The sequence below is a fragment of the Micropterus salmoides genome, unplaced genomic scaffold, assembly GCF_014851395.1.
Source record: "Micropterus salmoides isolate LMB-PRFRI ecotype aquatic unplaced genomic scaffold, ASM1485139v1 Ms_hic_scaffold_12, whole genome shotgun sequence".
Lineage (NCBI taxonomy): Eukaryota > Metazoa > Chordata > Actinopteri > Centrarchiformes > Centrarchidae > Micropterus > Micropterus salmoides.
Genome location: NW_024040263.1, coordinates 34,419,335 through 34,437,994, shown reverse-complemented (window position 1 = coordinate 34,437,994; position 18,660 = coordinate 34,419,335). Strand labels below are relative to the sequence as shown.

The following is an 18,660-nucleotide window of genomic DNA, read 5'->3' as shown; positions in this document are numbered from 1 at the left end:
TGATAGGACTTTTGTCCCAGGGTCCCCCATCTGATAGGACTTGGGTCCCCCCCATCTGCTAGGACTTGGGTCCCCCATCTGATAGGACTTTTGTCCCAGGGTCCCCCCTCTGATAGGACTTGGGTCCCCCCCATCTGCTAGGACTTGGGTCCCCCCATCTGATAGGACTTTGTCCCAGGGTCCCCCATCTGATAGGACTTGGGTCCCCCCATCTGATAGTGCTTTTGTCCCAGGGTCCCCCATCTGATAGGACTTGGGTCCCCCATCTGATAGGACTTTTGTCCCAGGGTCCCCCATCTGATAGGACTTGGGTCCCCCCATCTGATAGGACTTTTGTCCCAGGGTCCCCCATCTGATAGGACTTGGGTCCCCCATCTGATAGTGCTTTGTCCCAGGGTCCCCCATCTGATAGGACTTGGGTCCCCCATCTGATAGGACTTTTGTCCCAGGGTCCCCCATCTGATAGGACTTTTGTCCCAGGGTCCCCCATCTGAAACCCATGACCAAAGTAGTGACACATTCGGTCACTGTACTCCCTTTTTGCTGGGGAACCCTGGAGGTCCCACTTTGAGAACCATTGCCGGTCAGGACGAAACTGCAAAAACAGAATAACAAACACGGACACAAAAAGTATAAAATCATTATTGTTACATTTGATGTGATTGCTTTTTTAATAAATACTCTTTGCATTCCTCAAAATAAGTGAAGAACAGAAAAAGAATATATCTGTGGTGACTACAAGCTTTTCCTCCAAAACGGTGCCTACATGATATTGATAAAGACGTCGTACCATTTTAACATCGAGGTGCTCTTCATGCACGGACGGCGGTCGTTAACATACATGTGACCGCCTGCAGAAAGGTAGTAAAGTTTAGAGAGAACGAACCTAAAGTCCTCAGAGATATTTAAGTAGCAAGGCGAAGTCAGCTCGGTTTCAGGCTTTCCTTTAAAACAAATGACACCATGCAGAGACGACAGACGGCCAAAGTGCATCAGTGTGGACGCCGGCGGTGCTCGCGGGACAGCGTGAGTTACACAAAGCACCACAAACAACAACCAGCCTCTCAGAACAAACAGCATACACGGCAATAATTGCATATTATATCGTTATATTATATCACACCTACACAGGACACACGAGATACCAAAGTCAAGACAAACATCTCGGCTTCTTCTTCTCAGGGGAAGACAGTTTTAAAATGATTAGCAGGAACAAAGCGTTGAATGTGTCACGATGCTCGAGACGTTTCAATGCTGAAGTTTATAAATCTTAATTTAAATGATGTGGGGAAAGTTCAGGTTCTGTGAGCGTTCTGTTCAAAAAACTACGGCTCAGTGTGTCAGAGCTTAAATTCTGTTTCTTATTCTCATGTTTTGTGTTTATGTGACTTATTGGGACAACACTTTTTGGTCCAGTATTGAGCGAGCGTGCTGCAGTCAGCAGCAGCGAAACAGATCTATAAATGTCTGACAACATTATGGAAAGGATCCCTACAGAGAGAGACCTTATTTTAAAGAGTTAAGATCCTTATTGTTAAACCACAAACAGTCGCTAAAGCCACCAGACACCATTAATAAAAACAGTAATTTTACCTCTCTGCGGTACCTCTCGCAGTCTCGCTTAATGAGTAGTTGTGTTATTGTGTGACTTTGGTTCTTTTAACTCTTTAAAACACCAAAAGTCACACAATCACACAAACAAACATAAACAACAAGGTTACAAAATAACAATAACTAACCAACCAAGGCAGCTGTAGAGGTAAAATTCTTGTTTTTATCAATGGAGTCTGGTGGCTTAGATAAGAGCGATAGAACGACTGTTTCTGGTTAAACATAAAAAGATCTTACTCTTCAAAAAATACCCACTAGTCACATAGACACAGAAACATGGGGCCCTTCAAAGGGCCAGATAAACTGCAAATGAACACGGACGCCATCCTGCAAACGTGTTCACGTGGTCATAAATTCGTCCACTCACAGACCGTCGCGGTCACAGGACTTGTGTGTTTGGCTCCATGCAGCTTCTCGCATCAGTCTGAGTGCAGAAAATTAAGGAGATTTTAAAGTATTAAAAGTTTTACGTATTTTGGGGGGGGGGGCGTGTTTTTACCTTGATTGACAGGTGTCTCATGGCGCGGTAGTTGCCATGTCAGGATTTTCAGTCTCCAGACGCCCAAACTCCAGGTTTTACGTTTGTTTAGAAGCCCGTGAGACACCACATAGAAAGGTTCATTCAGACTGTGGTGTCGTACGGGCGCGACCAGGAGGTGAAGCTATGAAGCGCAGAAAGGAAGGAAGTCACAGAAAAGCAGGAAGGAAAACTGTAAAGCTGGAAACTCGTCGTGTTTCAAAGAGAAAACACTGCATATAAAAATGATCGAAATCACAGGAACTCTGAAAGAGGCACAGATGAAGACGCTGAAGCTAAAGCCAACGGAGAAACTGGCGAGGCATGTAGACAAATGAGAAAGGTTTAGCTGAGCCAATCGCAGCTCTCCCGGGAGAGAATCCTGGGAATCTATTGGCCGTCGTGTCCTCAAGCTTAACAGGACATTTTGTCTGCTACATTACGGTCTGCTTAAGCACACAAACCTGTCAGACCAGAACACGAACAGACGGATCAACAATCGCTGCTGTTCAGTGGACAACATCTGTCCGCTGGTGGTAACGCAGGGACCTCGTGTTTGCACTGCAGGTAGTTTGGTTTCTACAAGCGGTCTGTGTTCTCGCTGAGCCTTCAGAGGCACACCCGGCGTCCTCCACGACCAACAGCGGTCATGACTGACAAAGCAGACTCATGAAATCACACCTGAAAGGCAAAAGTGCGAGGAGAGACACGACGTCTCTGCCCGAAGAGGCACCAACATTCGCCTCAAACACAGAAAACACCTGGCGCCAACGACCACGAACACACCGGTGACTTGGGAAGTGTTTGTCTTTCTACACTCTTAAATCAAGTAGAGTGAACAAACAAAGCTTCATCCACAATCTTGAGTTGAGGTCCCTCAGAAAGTGAAGCAAGTTCTCCACACAGCGCGATGACGTACAAAGTCAACGCAGAGGAGAACTGAAGCGAATCTACAGCAGCGAGCCGCCGAGTTCCGTCCTCGACTTTCGTTACCGTAGCGCTTCATATTTACTACAGAAACCAGACACAACAGGAGGCTGCTTGGAGAAAAGTAAGAAAGGAAGTTGGACTACCTGGTAAACAAGTTAGCTTAGCATAGCCAGAGCTGACAAAGCATGAAATGTTTGACAAATAGGATTTTCGTTATTTCAGCATCCTGATGATCCGTTTATTGCAATTTAATCACAGCAAAATGTTTATTTTGGGTTCATATTGCTGTAGTAACTCGCACGACTGAACACAAATAATCCGAGTACCGAAAGGCAAAAGAAAACGCTTTGCTGTCTTTGTGAACACACCTTTACAGCTCTGGACTGAGACTCCGCCTCTTCCTGCTACCTTTAGCAAAATAAAAGCTCCAGATGAGTCCTTTATCTAGCAGAGGGAAAATAAGAACCAGTACAGCGGGAGACTCACCATGGACAGCTTCGACGTAAAAGACAAGGGTCAGGTGAGTGACGAGGATAGCCGAGCTAGCACTAGAGCTAACAAGCTACTCCACTATCTGTTTACTTTCATCTGTAAGCAGCCTTAGCTTAGTTAGCTAGAAACACCTGTGGGTGTCTTCAGCCGTCTGTCACCTGACCCTCGCCTTAAGACTGACTGACGCTGTACAGAAGCCCGATTTTAGCCACGACCTTAGTCGTATCGGTTGTTCTTTGTCATTCAGTTTGAGGTCACAGCGTCTGATCCACGTCGTGGCCGGTCGATTGATGCGTACAGCGCGAGCGTAAAAAGTTTGTCAAGAAAAAAAGCAGATGAGTAAACGCGAGTTAAAACGATGTAAAAGATAAATAAAAAGCGCAGCGTCCGCTCAGCTTTACGTGACGTAGCGGCTCCACAAGAGTCTCCAGCATTGTTTACTGACAGGTCTGGCAGCCCCGCCCACCTCATTTACATACTAGAGACAACTAAAATGCTTCTTAATACCAAGTTGAAAGAGTCACATGAGAGTTTATGTAACTTTGCTCGAGCAATATACCGTGTAATTTAAAATGAACCGTCTTTTAAAAAACACCTGAATTAAAGCACAATGACTTCAAACATGTTCCACTTCAGATGCAGGTGTCAGGATTATAACCATCCAACATGTGGGATCTTTCACACGGAATCTGGACGCGTTAAGTCCCCCGAGCTCCGTTCAGAGCTGAAAACTCATCAACATGGAAACAGCATATACTGATTTTTATAAACAACCAGACTAACCGTCAGCTCTGTGCAGGTTTAAAACATCAATTCAGCGCCTCGCTTTTCACCACGCTGCATTAAATCTTTCACAATCACCCTGGATACAAAAAACGCTACCGATCCCGAGCATGAACACAGTGTTTAATCTGCATGAAGGTGGAGAACTTCAGCCGCCTCTTCTGAAACAAGTCCCCAATGCTCAGAGGAAAATAGTGCTAATGTCAGTTAATCTGGTCCGTTAGCTCGTCTCACCGAACCAAACCGTTGATCGTCAGCTGAAAGTCTGGTCCACCTCGACCTTTAACAGCTTCAGCAGTCTCCTTGGCTCCAGCAGACTTGATAAAAACACACCCGTCATCTCTAAGCGTGTAAACCTTCGATGATTGAGGGTGCTGATGCCCAATGAGAGCAGACCCGTTAGTTTCTGGAGGTTCTGAACAGCTAAACAGACCAAACCTCGTGAGACCAGGTCAAAGCCAACACATTTAACCTTTAGAACTCGATCTCCTTTATCACAGTGCCAAAGTCTTCTTCAAAGTTAAAGCCATGTTATTATTGCAGATATTATTGAAAAGGTCCGAAGGCTCGAAACCCTCCTTTGGACCAAAGGTGCCATCGTGACGGTCAAAACTCTTTCTATAGACGCAAAGGAAAATGCAGCCAGTATCCAGTCTGTAACGTCTCGCTGCAAACGTAACAAAGTGCTTGTCATCTGTGTGATATCATCATCGACTTCACGTCGTAGTCAGAAGATCGGGTCGAGTCCGGTTCCCGCGGACTGACTCCATGTCTGGTTTAGGATAAGCTGTCCTTATCGGAGTCAGGGGAAGGAGGACGCGAGATCTCGAAGTAGGAGCCCGACGACTTCCTGGACTTGAGAAGTCGCAGCATCTCAGCCAGCTGTGCTTCGAGCGCCGCCATGCGACTGTTGAGAGATCTGATGTCTCCTCTTAACTCTTGTTTCAGCTCCAGGAAAGAGGCTTGCATACTCTGCTCCGGTATTGGACAGAAGACCCTCTTCTCCTCAGACTGGACCGGGCTTTGCTCCTGTGGCGTTCTGGCGCCGCCGACTTTGTCCAAACGGAGGTCGCTCTTTGTGATGCCGCTGTCACAGGAGTCAGTTTTCTTGAGGGGCATCTCGTCGTGAGACTTAGTTCTATCGGGCAGCGTCTCCATGGACTCGGCCTTAGAGACGCTGCTCCACGACTCGGCCTTCACGACTGACTCCTTGAATCGTCCCCAGCCTTTAGCTTTGGGAGGCTCTGCAGACTTGCAGCCGATCAGGTTTCCGTTTTGGGTGGCGGGAGCGTGGAGCATGACTCGGCTGGAGGTCCTGGACGACGAGGACGCGGTGGACGTTGAGGAGGTGGCGGCCGGGCTCTCAGTCACCATGTCTATACTGGTGGAGGCGAGGACCTCAGGACGTCTGGGGGGCTCCAAGGGAGGGACCCCTTTCTCCAAGTCAGCGGCACCCTGAACGACCCGCTCGCTGGCGAGCCGTGCCTCCCTCTGCTGCCGGAACCGCTGGAAAAGTCGTCGGACTGGATGATCCGGAGGGAGGTTCAGAGGCGCCTCGTTCTTCCTCTTCAACATCTCCTCCTCTTCACGTTTCACGTCACTGATCTTCCGGAAGACGATCTGTAAACAGACAAGAAACCAGAGAAACGATCAGCTCAAATTCTGGCCACAGATTGTCTTGGGGATGGACTTGTGTGACCATTTAGGCCTTGGACTGAGGATTAAGGAGTGACTCCGCCTCCAAACAGACTCCCACAGGTACAAACAAATACTAAGTGGCCTGAGAAGGGGATTCTGGATGGATACGTTGATTGAAAACTCAGTAACACCACCTGATGATATTGTCTTTACTGACCTCCAGTGATTTAACTTCTCACCTTCCACCAGGTGCACTCCAGGACACTGTGACATCACTGGTGGGTGTGGTCAGAGGTGAGAGGGCAGTGACACATTGCTACGCAGCCTGCTGTTGAGTTATTAAAGTTTTTCGACTATAAATAAAAAACCTTTCATGGTTTCAGTGTCAGAAAAGAGTATAAGGGCAGGTAAGTTACTTCAGTTAGCTGTAATGTGGCTGTTTAAGCAGAGTTTACTGAAGGTGTTGTGCTCGCTGTCACAGAAGAGAAATAAACTGTTCATGTTACTGCAGCGTCCTCCTGCAGTCTTCACTGCAACATTACCAGTGGAAACACTAAGCTAGCTAGATACATAGGTGTAATTTACACGGGACGCTGGGGACATGTCCTCACCACACTTTGAAATGGCTGATTTTGTTCCCGTTCCTTTGTGAAAGCATTTGTTAAAAATGTTCAGAAAAAACAACTTTGTTAACAACATGTTAACTAATGAAAATGCTTCAAGAAAGGTTTATTTGCACAATAAGAAAACATGAAATGCAATACAGTTTTCCCTCATATAAAAAAGACATTTCCACCTTAAATTGGAGCAGAAACTGTCTCCAGAATGCAGGAAACTACAAGTTTAATGCTCAAAATCTTCTGAGGGAAGGACCCCCAGACCGCCCGAAGATTTACATCAAATATTTAATCTAAATAGTGCTAAAAATCTTCTGGTCTTGATTAATCTAATCTGAGCCCTTATGTCTCCAACACTTTTCAACACAAAGTGACTAGACACCTATAGCGACAGTGCCAGCGAGGGTCAATCAACTTATGTGTAGTTAGTGTTTCCCCTATAAGTGTATTGTGACCGCCGCTACTCTTCTCGCCACGTGACAGGTGCTGTTATAACAGGAGCGAGGTGCGAGTGTTTGATTGTCCGAGCGGAGGAAAATATTGTGGCAGTAAATGTCCGGTGTCGGTTACTGTGTGTCTGCTTCTCAGGACCAAGAAACGTCTGTCTGTTGTTTCCCCACCTGCTGGAAAAGTGAAGCCTGTTAAGCTAACACCTCCCCTTCAGACTGTGCAGGAACGCTTCTGCAGCAGGCTGCGTCTTCTGGCTGCTATGAAACATTAGCTCAATTTATAGAAAGTAACTGGAAGCTGTGTTTTATTTCTACCTTCTTGTCCAATGTTGAGAACATCAGGTACAAGCTGGGACTAAACCTGTGCAGCCTGCAGCTCCGTCCTGTTCAGACTGGTTCATCCTGAATTATTTTTCAGTTTCAGGTGAGTCTGAGGTAATGAGGTGACTGTGGAGGAGCTGAGGTCAGTAAAGCAAACTAGTCCTTTAAAGCTCATGAGGAGATGTTTCTGTTTGGATTTTGATGTGCAAATAAAACGCACCTCAGAATAGAGGAGGTTTCTCATGTTGCCTAGTTTTATAGATTAATGTGTACTAGGGCTGTAAGGGTACATGTATTCGTACCGGACCGTCTCGGTACAGGAGTTTCAGAACGGTGCACTGATTGCAGTCTTTAACGTCATTTATTAGGCTTGTTTTGTGTGGAACATACGTAAATTCCAAATTTCCACACAGACAAGTTTTATAAGTTTTAGCCCCGCCTCTCGCTACTAGTGACTTGAACATCACGGCCAGTGCAGAGAAGCCAGAGCTTTAGGACCCTCCCTTATTGTTAAGGTCTTCTGTTTGGGAACACTTTGGTTTCCAGTGAAATACAACAACGGACAAGTCGATAAGACGACAGCAGCGGGCCGACATTTCTCAGTAGTGATCGGGTTTGTTTCTGGCAACACATCAAACTTGCAAACTCACTAATGGTGTCGCACGAAGGAGAACTAATAAAGCGTGACTTCAAAACTGAGGTACATACTAGAGACCTGCGTGGGACTGTTTTCTTGATCCCGCTGATATTGTGACCATTACCGCCTGTTACGTCCCGTAGGGTCCTGTGGTTAGTGTTGGGGTCCCTGTGTTCTCTCTTTTGCGCTCTCTCTCCAGGTATGTGCCAGTGCAGCGGCGTCATTCTCACAGCTGCAGCTGGTTGTTGCTAATCAGCTGCAGGTATAAGGAGCCCCCCAGGTTGTGTGCAGAGGAGTGTCGGATCGTATCGCCGTGCTGTGCTGTACGAAGCAGCGGGGAAGCGGACGTTGAGGTGTGGCGGAAGGGTAGACCTGCTCCTGCAGTGGCGGCCGCTGTGTCTCCAGTGGAGATTTCCAACATTGTGACATGCAAAGTAAAAAAAATTACACAAATGTTTGGACTATGCTCGACGCCCCGTGTGACGGAAACCAGCGAGGCTGTGCAGCGAGTAAACCTCACTCCCGACACCTAAGGAGACGTCCTGGCGACAGACGTCAGCGGCCACGGGGTTTAGCTCCCCTCGTCTGCGTGTTCGCTGGTTCGAGTCAGGCCCGTGAAGTATGTGCTCGTGATAATCTTCTTTTTAACTTCGTTTGTTGACTCCATCTTATCAGCGCTAATGCGGGACGCGCAGTATATTTTTTTAACCGCCGCTCCCGTGCGATTTCAGTTGGGTCCCGCGGGATCCCAAGGCAGCTCTCTAGTACATACCGAACCGGGATTTTTGTGTACCGTTACACCTCTAATGTCTAAAGATAAAATGAAGCTGTAAAATGAAGACACAAAAGACAAACATGAAGAGTCGTCTCTATAATGATTCTGAGGTCATACTAACAGGGTTTCAGGGGGTCCAAAACATGCTGTGCCATCGCTGTAAAATCACTGTGGAGCATCAGAACCAACCAAATTACTTTCTCCAGATCTAAAGGTTGTCGTTCCTCCAGCAGATGGATCTTTGGCTGTTAGTTTATTCATTATCTGCTCAAGCTTTTCCAACTCTTTGTTCAGAGTTGTGGTGAAAATAACGGCCCGACGTGATTTTCATTGAAAAAAAACAAACATACTGCGCACTACACACACGAAAAGAATTCGCTTCAGTCCATCCCAGGGGAAACACTGGTAGTGATGAGTTTCTAGTTAAGTAAGTCTATTTCAGCAACCTGCCAGTGGCGACTAACTTCATTTATTTTAAATATTTATTAGATCTAAACCTTGCGAGTGCTAATTTACATCCTATGTGAGAGCTAACGTTAGCAGCGACTGACTCGCTGGCATCCGGCCACTCTGCTTGTGTTTTAGCCTGAAAGGACGTACGATGAGTCAACACTGCAAGCAGGGAGGAGAAAAAAACGTGTCCCTATGTTTATTTAGCACTTTTATCCAAAGCTTTTATCGCTCAGTCATGCACACACGGAGCTACCATGCAGGGTGCTGGCAGCCATCGGGACGGGAGATGTTTTATGTATAAACACATACAGTTGACATAGCAGAAACCTCCACTGAGCCCTGAGTGAACGGGCAGGAGAGCGAAATGCTTCATGTTTCCTGTGATGCGAATCTGAACCAGCCGGAGTTTCAGGCCATCAATTAAAACTGCATGACAACAGTGTCGAATGGAGCACTCGCATCTGAAAGTAATGGATTGAACATCTACTGAAACAAGTCATTTATTATTAAAGAAGCATCTCTGTGCTGTACAGCTCTGAGACCTGATTGGAAAAAAGAGAGAAATTAAGAAGAACCCACAGAAACTACAAAGTAAAACACTTTTACTGCACACAATTTTATACAATAGGTCTGTTTCGATGCATAAAGTGCAACTGAACTCAACAAAAGCAACAAAATACTACATCATCATTAAAAATAACTTTCTAAACTCTCCTTTGTGGTGAGTTCAAGGACTACGCTGCAGTATTAGGGTCACTGTTACGGGGGAAAAATTAGGATTTTAAAAAGAACGTCGGAATATTTTTGAAAAAAACAAACAAACATGAAAATAGTCGTAATTTTAGCAGCAAAGAAGTCAAAGTATCACAAGAAAAGGTTTCTCTCAACAATAAAGTAGGTTATGATTGGCTACATTAGATGTAAAGCACGCCACTCAAAGAATCCTCAACAGAATCCTGTGGGGAAAGTCTGTAACGCCAAGGAGGAGCAGGTGTGTGACCAGAGTGAGAGGTGCCTTCTATGATTGTGTGTGGTGTATGCCGACTGTCTCCATAGCCTCAGTTAGCTTAGCATCTGTTCGAGGTGGGAGGAGCTCATGGCGTCCTGTCCCCGGCGCTCTGCATAGAGCCGTAAATGAAGGCGGTGTGGTGAAAGCTTGTGTTGTAAAAGTACAACCTGCTGGGAGAAACACTTTTTAATCCTTATGTTGGGGCAAAGTCATCAACAAACTGTTTCAGGTTTTCCTGCTGATTCTGCAGGTTTTATGTCCCGCTGACCAGAGAAACCGTCAGTTGACATGGTGGCTCAGATGTCAGCACACATGGCTCCCGGCTTCAAGATCATAGATTTAAAACTCAGTTGTGTGTATTTAGGTTTTGCCTGTGTGGAGTTTTGTTCTCTAGAAACAAAAATGTACAAATCAAATCGGGGCTTGTCACTGAACCAAGTACACTAAACAAGAATTCCTAGAATGAGCCGTTCTGATGTTTTTTTTAACACTACTGGTAGCTGAACACATCCTGACTTCATTATCAAGGGAAAATCACGTCATGCTAAATAATTAATATCTAAAAAGTTTTCTCATAAATTTGATAGGACATTTTTTTTCAGTGTTCAGAGTCAAATGAGAACCAGTATAAAATCCTTTGACATCTGGAACATAACCACAACAGCTGTCGGGATACCACAGACAGATAAAAGAGTGGTCCTTTAATCTCCTGATGCTGCACCAGGTGAGTCCAGGGCCCTCATGTATAAAAGACTGCGCAGCCTTCACACCGAAAGATGCGTCCTCATGGAATTTGAAAAGTACGTACGCACAGAAATATCAACATGTATAAAACCAGGCGTACGCCAGGTTCTGCCACGTACCCCCCCCGGGCTCCTCCCATAAATTACTATGCAAATGACCATAGAAACGCCAGCGTCATAACAACAGCTGCTGCAAAACACGTGGAAGGAGAAAGAGAGGCTTGGCTGCAAATCTCCAGGTTGACGTCTATAAGGAGAGACTTCGCATTAATAATTTAGAGCTGAGAAATGCAAGGCGGTCCTTCTTCTCTGACATCATCACCAAAAACACTAATAATGCACGTGCCCTGTTTGCTGCTGTGGACAGGCTAACCAACCCTCCTGTGTCTGTAGCCTCTGACCTTCTATCCACCAGGGCCTGTAATGAATTTGCCTCCTTCTTCAGACAAAATTCAAACAATTAGACAAACAATCAGTGCCTCCATGTCAGTAACAGGATATATATATCTTGTCCCTGTGTCCACTTCAAAACAATTCATATAGCATGAGACAATTTGATTCTATTAACCATAAAAACCTGGAGGACATAACATCTGAAATCCTCCTAATGCTGCCTTGATATTCTGCCAACAGGTTTTTTCAGAAGTGTTTCTAAATGCATGACCTCAGATTTACTACAAATTGTCAACATGTCTCTCCTCTCAGGTTTTTTCCCCACAGGCCCTGAAAACTGCAGTCATTAAGCCACTCTTAAAAAAGAGCAATCTAGACAGTTCACTAATGAGCAGGCCCATATCAAATCTCCCATTTTACGTAAAACCATTGAAAAGGCTGTTTTTCAACAGCTTAGTGTTTTCTTGGTACTAAATAACTGTTTTGATGTCTTCCAGTCAGGTTTTCGACCACACCACAGCACTGAGACGGCTCTTGTTAAGGTCTTCAATGACATCCATTTAAACACTGACCGTGGCAGAATTTTAGTCTTAGTATTATTGGATCTCAGTGCTGCATTCGACACGGTCGACCACAACATATTACTAGACAGACTTGAAAACTGGGTTGGACTTTCTGGCACAGTACTAAACTGGTAAACTGATTTGAATCCTACCTAAAGGACAGGGACTACTTTGTGTCTATAGGTAATCACACATCTGAGCTGACAAAAATGACATGTAGAGTTCCCCAAGGCTCCATTCTGGGACCTCTTTTGTTTAACATTTACATGCTTCCACTGGCTCAGATTATGAAAAACAACAAAATATGTTACCATAATCATGCAGATGACACACAGATTTACATAACCATTTCACCAGGGGACTATGATCCCATACAGGCGCTGAGTGACTGTATTGAGCAGGTCAACAATTGGATGTGCCAGAATTTTCTTCAATTAAACAAAGATAAAACTGAAGTTATTGTTTTTGGAGCCAGGGAGGAACGATTGAAAGTCAGTGCTCGACTTCAATCTGTAATGTTAAGAACCACAAATCAAGCCAGAAATCTTGGTGTAGTCATGGACTCTGAGGAGCCACATTAAGACAATTACAAAGTCAGCCAAAAACTTATCCATGACTTTATCTTCAGTCGGCTTGACTACTGTAACGGTGTCTTTACTGGCTCCCTAAGAAATCCATCAGACAGCTGCAGCTGATTCAGAACGCTGCTGCTCGAGTCCTCACTAAGACCAAAAAGGTGGATCACATCACTCCAGTTCTGAGGTATTTACATTGGCTTCCTGTATGTCAAAGAATTGATTTCAAAATCCTGCTGTTAGTTTATAAAGCACTAAATGGTTTAGGGCCAAAATACATTTCTGATCTTCTGCTTCGTTATGAACCATCCAGACCTCTCAGGTCGTCTGGGATCAGGTCTGCTTTCTGTTCCCAGAGTCAAAACTAAACAAGGAGAAGCAGCGTTCAGTTATTATGCTCCGTATATCTGGAACAAACTCCCAGATAACTGCAGGTCTGCTGAAACTGTCAGTTCTTTTAAATTCAGACTGAAGACTTTTCTTTTTACCATTGCTTTTAATTAAATATAATGATGATAATGAGAGTGAGATTGAACAGAGTGAAGGAAGTGATCTTAAATCTCACGCCGGAGTGATTTGCAAGAACCACTGTCCACCTGTAAACGCGCAGGTGGGTCCAGAGTATAACTGGATCAAAGCGGCTTGCGGACAGACATGTCCTGGTTTCTCTGTAGTGTCCGAGGGTTTCTGGAGTTTCAGTGGACCCAAAGATTGCTGTGGACCCGAGTACAGACTAGCTAGAGAGAGTAGATTAAGTGTACTTCTCTGTTTATTCTTTATTGAATTGTAATTCAATTATTTGCTCAACTTCTCAGCCTGTTTTTATTTTCCATTTAACTCTTTTAACCCTGATTGTACACTGCACTGTAACTGTTATTATTTTTTAATGTGTATATTTTAAATTTCCCTATGTTGCTTTTAAACTTTTTTAGATTTCCCTGTTGCTTTTATGTTTTATGTTTGGATACGTGGCGTGGGTCTGGCGTTGGTAGACTGAGGCTTGGCTACGTGGCGTGGGTCTGGCGTTGGTAGACTGAGGCTTGGCTACGTGGCGTGGGTCTGGCGTTGGTAGACTGAGGCTTGGCTACGTGGCGTGGGTCTGGCGTTGGTAGACTGAGGCTTGGCTACGTGGCGTGGGTCTGGCGTGGGTCTGGCGTTGGTAGACTGAGGCTTGGCTACGTGGCGTGGGTCTGGCGTTGGTAGACTGAGGCTTGGCTACGTGGCGTGGGTCTGGCGTGGGTCTGGCGTTGGTAGACTGAGGCTTGGCTACGTGGCGTGGGTCTGGCGTGGGTCTGGCGTTGGTAGACTGAGGCTTGGCTACGTGGCGTGGGTCTGGCGTGGGTCTGGCGTTGGTAGACTGAGGCTTGGCTACGTGGCGTGGGTCTGGCGTGGGTCTGGCGTTGGTAGACTGAGGCTTGGCTACGTGGCGTGGGTCTGGCGTTGGTAGACTGAGGCTTGGCTACGTGGCGTGGGTCTGGCGTGGGTCTGGCGTTGGTAGACTGAGGCTTGGCTACGTGGCGTGGGTCTGGCGTTGGTAGACTGAGGCTTGGCTACGTGGCGTGGGTCTGGCGTGGGTCTGGCGTTGGTAGACTGAGGCTTGGCTACGTGGCGTGGGTCTGGCGTTGGTAGACTGAGGCTTGGCTACGTGGCGTGGGTCTGGCGTGGGTCTGGCGTTGGTAGACTGAGGCTTGGCTACGTGGCGTGGGTCTGGCGTGGGTCTGGCGTTGGTAGACTGAGGCTTGGCTACGTGGCGTGGGTCTGGCGTTGGTAGACTGAGGCTTGGCTACGTGGCGTGGGTCTGGCGTGGGTCTGGCGTTGGTAGACTGAGGCTTGGCTACGTGGCGTGGGTCTGGCGTGGGTCTGGCGTTGGTAGACTGAGGCTTGGCTACGTGGCGTGGGTCTGGCGTGGGTCTGGCGTTGGTAGACTGAGGCTTGGCTACGTGGCGTGGGTCTGGCGTTGGTAGACTGAGGCTTGGCTACGTGGCGTGGGTCTGGCGTGGGTCTGGCGTTGGTAGACTGAGGCTTGGCTACGTGGCGTGGGTCTGGCGTTGGTAGACTGAGGCTTGGCTACGTGGCGTGGGTCTGGCGTGGGTCTGGCGTTGGTAGACTGAGGCTTGGCTACGTGGCGTGGGTCTGGCGTGGGTCTGGCGTTGGTAGACTGAGGCTTGGCTACGTGGCGTGGGTCTGGCGTTGGTAGACTGAGGCTTGGCTACGTGGCGTGGGTCTGGCGTGGGTCTGGCGTTGGTAGACTGAGGCTTGGCTACGTGGCGTGGGTCTGGCGTGGGTCTGGCGTTGGTAGACTGAGGCTTGGCTACGTGGCGTGGGTCTGGCGTGGGTCTGGCGTTGGTAGACTGAGGCTTGGCTACGTGGCGTGGGTCTGGCGTTGGTAGACTGAGGCTTGGCTACGTGGCGTGGGTCTGGCGTGGGTCTGGCGTTGGTAGACTGAGGCTTGGCTACGTGGCGTGGGTCTGGCGTTGGTCTGGCGTTGGTAGACTGAGGCTTGGCTACGTTGCGTGGGTCTGGCGTGGGTCTGGCGTTGGTAGACTGAGGCTTGGCTACGTGGCGTGGGTCTGGCGTTGGTAGACTGAGGCTTGGCTACGTGGCGTGGGTCTGGCGTTGGTAGACTGAGGCTTGGGTCTGGCGTTGGTAGACTGAGGCTTGGCTACGTGGCGTGGGTCTGGCGTTGGTAGACTGAGGCTTGGCTACGTGGCGTGGGTCTGGCGTTGGTAGACTGAGGCTTGGCTACGTGGCGTGGGTCTGGCGTTGGTAGACTGAGGCTTGGCTACGTGGCGTGGGTCTGGCGTTGGTAGACTGAGGCTTGGCTACGTGGCGTGGGTCTGGCGTGGGAAGCTGACTGCAGTTCAGTTACCGGTGTCATTAATAACAAGGGTTTTTTGAAAGATAAGTCTTGAGGCTGAACGTGAGACTAGAATTTTCTTAATTTAAGCGAGATAAGGTCAGTTGCGGCCTTTGCGACAGCTGAGCGTGGCGTGAAGCGGCTCTCAGCTGGAGTCGGAGGGTTTTGGAGGTGAGAGCTGGCCTGGCAGGTCGTTTCTCTTCAGTGGCAATATTACTGCACAGCCAAGCAGAACAGGACACGATGGCTTTCATCGATTTACAGCAGAGAGACAAAGGGAGGCTGTATAACCAACCAGGAGAGAGCGAGCGAGCAGCTTATGGAAACCATCACAGTATTTTATAGCTCGTCTGAATGATCTGTCACTCAGGATTAATTCAGCCTTCAGGAGGAAAACATTCAGCCAGTGATTCCCTTTCAGGAACAGAAATGAGAAACCAGACAGATCTTTACTGAACTTCCTATATTTACTTATTTAATTGAAAATAAACTTAAACTCTGGCATTATTTTGTTTTTTACTAACCCCTAACCCATTATTATTAACGAGAGTCGGCAAAGTAACAGGAACACCTCCCTGTTTAACAAACTGTGGATGGTTTTAACCTCCACAGCCTTTTGCTTTTTGCCAGTTTTGTTTAATTTTGTTCTACAGAAGTGAAGCTATTTTGAGGAAGTGTAAATAATGGCAGGTTGTTGTCTGAAGAAAAAGTCTTTGTTTTAGATGTGAACAAAGGGCCCGGTGTTGTGGTCAGAACTGGTCCCCGTGAGATTTTGTTCCACACTACTGACTCGACTTTCTGTCTCTCTGATATCTGAAACCGTCTCAATATGAACAATCTGTGGTTTTAAAGCAGCCGTTAGTTTCACTTCAAGTTTATCCAAAAATAAAAAAACTCACAAACTCACTTCACAAACGAGGCCTTTTCAGTTCAGCTTGCGTTATGATATCTATCGTTCACTTACAACCAGGGTGAGTGGTCGTTTTGGAAGTATTTTATTTTTGCCACTCGGCACTTTTGAAGTCTCTGCACTAAATTCAGGCGTCACTTTGTGTAAATAATGTTGTCATTCAGTGTTCAGTGTTTAACATGACATGCATGTTTGCGTGCACCGAGGACCCATGTGTTTCCGTACATGACGATCACAACCACAACGACAACAAACACAAAACCCACCGAAGAACGAGTCCTTACCCCCGTTCAAACCTCCCCTAGAGTCCACACCTCAACAAAATCCTCCTCTTCTGGATCCCAGCAAGCAAACAAAGAAATACCAAAGTCCTTCTACACCTGCCACTCGGAAGCCATGTTGGTGACGCCTCTAGGTATCTGGGACTAACAGGATCAGGTCTCTCTGGGCAGAAAGCCAGAACTGCATTTTCTGTGGTCATGGGAAATAAAACCTGCAGAATCAGCAGGAAAATCTGAAACAGTTTGATGACTTTACCCCAAAATAAGGTTAAAAAAACCTTATTTTGTGTGCACAAGCTTTCACCACACCGCCTTTATTTACGGCTCAATCCGGAGCGCCACGCCGGGGACGGGACGCCGTGAGCTCACCCCACCTTGAACAGATGCTAAGCTAACTGAGGTTATGGATACAGAAAAAAAGAGATTGGATTCCCCTGAATGAGAAGAGCAGGACTTCCCTCCGCCTGGAGATACTGGGGAAATCAAAATAAGCGTCCATTGGTTGGTGGTTGTGCGAGCGTGTGGAACTTCAGAATGAGTTTGTTGGAGGCCGTACACGTTTGTAGAAAGCAGCCCGGTGTTTTCAAACACATTCTGCAGGTACTGCAGATCACACCTGAAGCCTTTACCGTTTGGCGTTCTATTCAGGATTCTTTAAGCGGTGTGTCTCTTGTTGTTGGCACATGAAAATAAAACCGAGTGACGCTTCTAATAATCAGTGATTCTTCGACCGTTACCTGCCAAAGGCCGTCAGCCAGGACGGGCCGGGCCTCCGCCTCTGGTGAGTCTGCTTAGAAACGCCGCCACAGATATTCCCAGAGCTGCGTGCGTGACGCAGGCGGGTGCGCCCATCGCAACAATACGCTTTCTGTTGTGCGGCCACCACTATGGCGGATGGCGCGGCAATCACCCGACCAATGGCAACAATTTACCCACATGTGACGGTCAGATAGAGGTCAGGGTGAAAACAGGAAGTGGATTTACGCCCCTCTGACACGAGCAGAAGTTCTGGATGTGTCGCTGATGAAATTTGTAAATCAGTGTATTGATTGCTGGTGAGCTTATTAAAACGACCTTGCGGGGCTCAAGGACAGGTGAACAGCTGCTGCTGATAAAAGCAGAGAAGAAGAAGAGTGTAAAGACCCAACATCAAACTGCTGCTGGTGTTTATTAAACTTGTATCAGGTAGCATTAGCAGTGAGCTAGCGTTTCCGATGGTGTGTGACTGTGTCCCGGTTAATCTGCTGACGGGATGTGAGCCTCTGTTCGCTCCCCGAGGTGATTTGAGTTCCCGGTGATGTGTTTGTGATCTCTGCAGCCTCAGTGAGCGTGTTGTTGGTCTGTGGCGTCGGCGGAGGAGGTGTGAACACGGCGGCCTGTCGTCACCCGCCTCCGCACTGTTGGCTTAGCTGACACCACACCTGCTCTGCGGGGACGACAACAAAGCAGCTTGTGTAAAGTCTTCAGTGTGAAAAAACCTGACGACGACAGAGCGACGGCGGCGGCGAGCTGCAAGACGATCTCACACAGGCTCAGCTCAGCGCACACAAACACACTGTCACGTTTCTCCGTGTTGTTTTAAGCCCCTTTCATACCACATGGTTCCAGCCCAAAAAATAACAATAAATCATTCGATATAAATAATTATCTTCAATGTAAATCATCGTTTCTTTCAGGTTTAAAGGTGGATTTTTGCTCCTGAGTGAAAGTTAATGTTTTCTTTCTGCTCAGAACAAACAGAGGATCACTTCACACATCTGAGGCAGAAACTTCAGAACTATTCTGATAAAATCTGTTTTCAACAAATATGATGAGTAAAATCTTGTTTCAGTCCATTTCCTCAACATAATAATAGAAAAGTGCTTTAGTGCTTATTCGTTCGTGATTCAAATGTATTAAATAGAATAAAAAAATCGAACATTAGTTATTTTGTTATTGGGGAAAGTTATATTGTGATAATTATCATTATTGTTTTATTAGGTAGAAACCTCCTGAACGATCCGAAGGAATCCTGAACTAAAAAACAAACTGAGCAGCTAAACTGAGCTAACGTTCAGCAGTCTGCAGTGTTTTCTGTTATGAGTTGTAGTTTCTTCCTTGTGAGTT

At 46.8% G+C, this 18,660-nt stretch overlaps 1 protein-coding gene across 1 annotated transcript in view; it reads right to left on the bottom strand.

The window, feature by feature from the left end:
• Nucleotides 1-4,812: 4,812 nt before the first annotated feature.
• LOC119899935 (potassium voltage-gated channel subfamily H member 1-like) overlaps nt 4,813-18,660 on the bottom strand; it is a 36,958-nt gene continuing 23,110 nt past the window's right edge. The window contains exon 6 of the mRNA XM_038714759.1: nt 4,813-5,953. Within this exon, the coding sequence (XP_038570687.1) occupies nt 5,111-5,953 (843 nt within the window). The 3' untranslated portion in view covers nt 4,813-5,110. The remainder of the gene's footprint in view (nt 5,954-18,660) is intronic.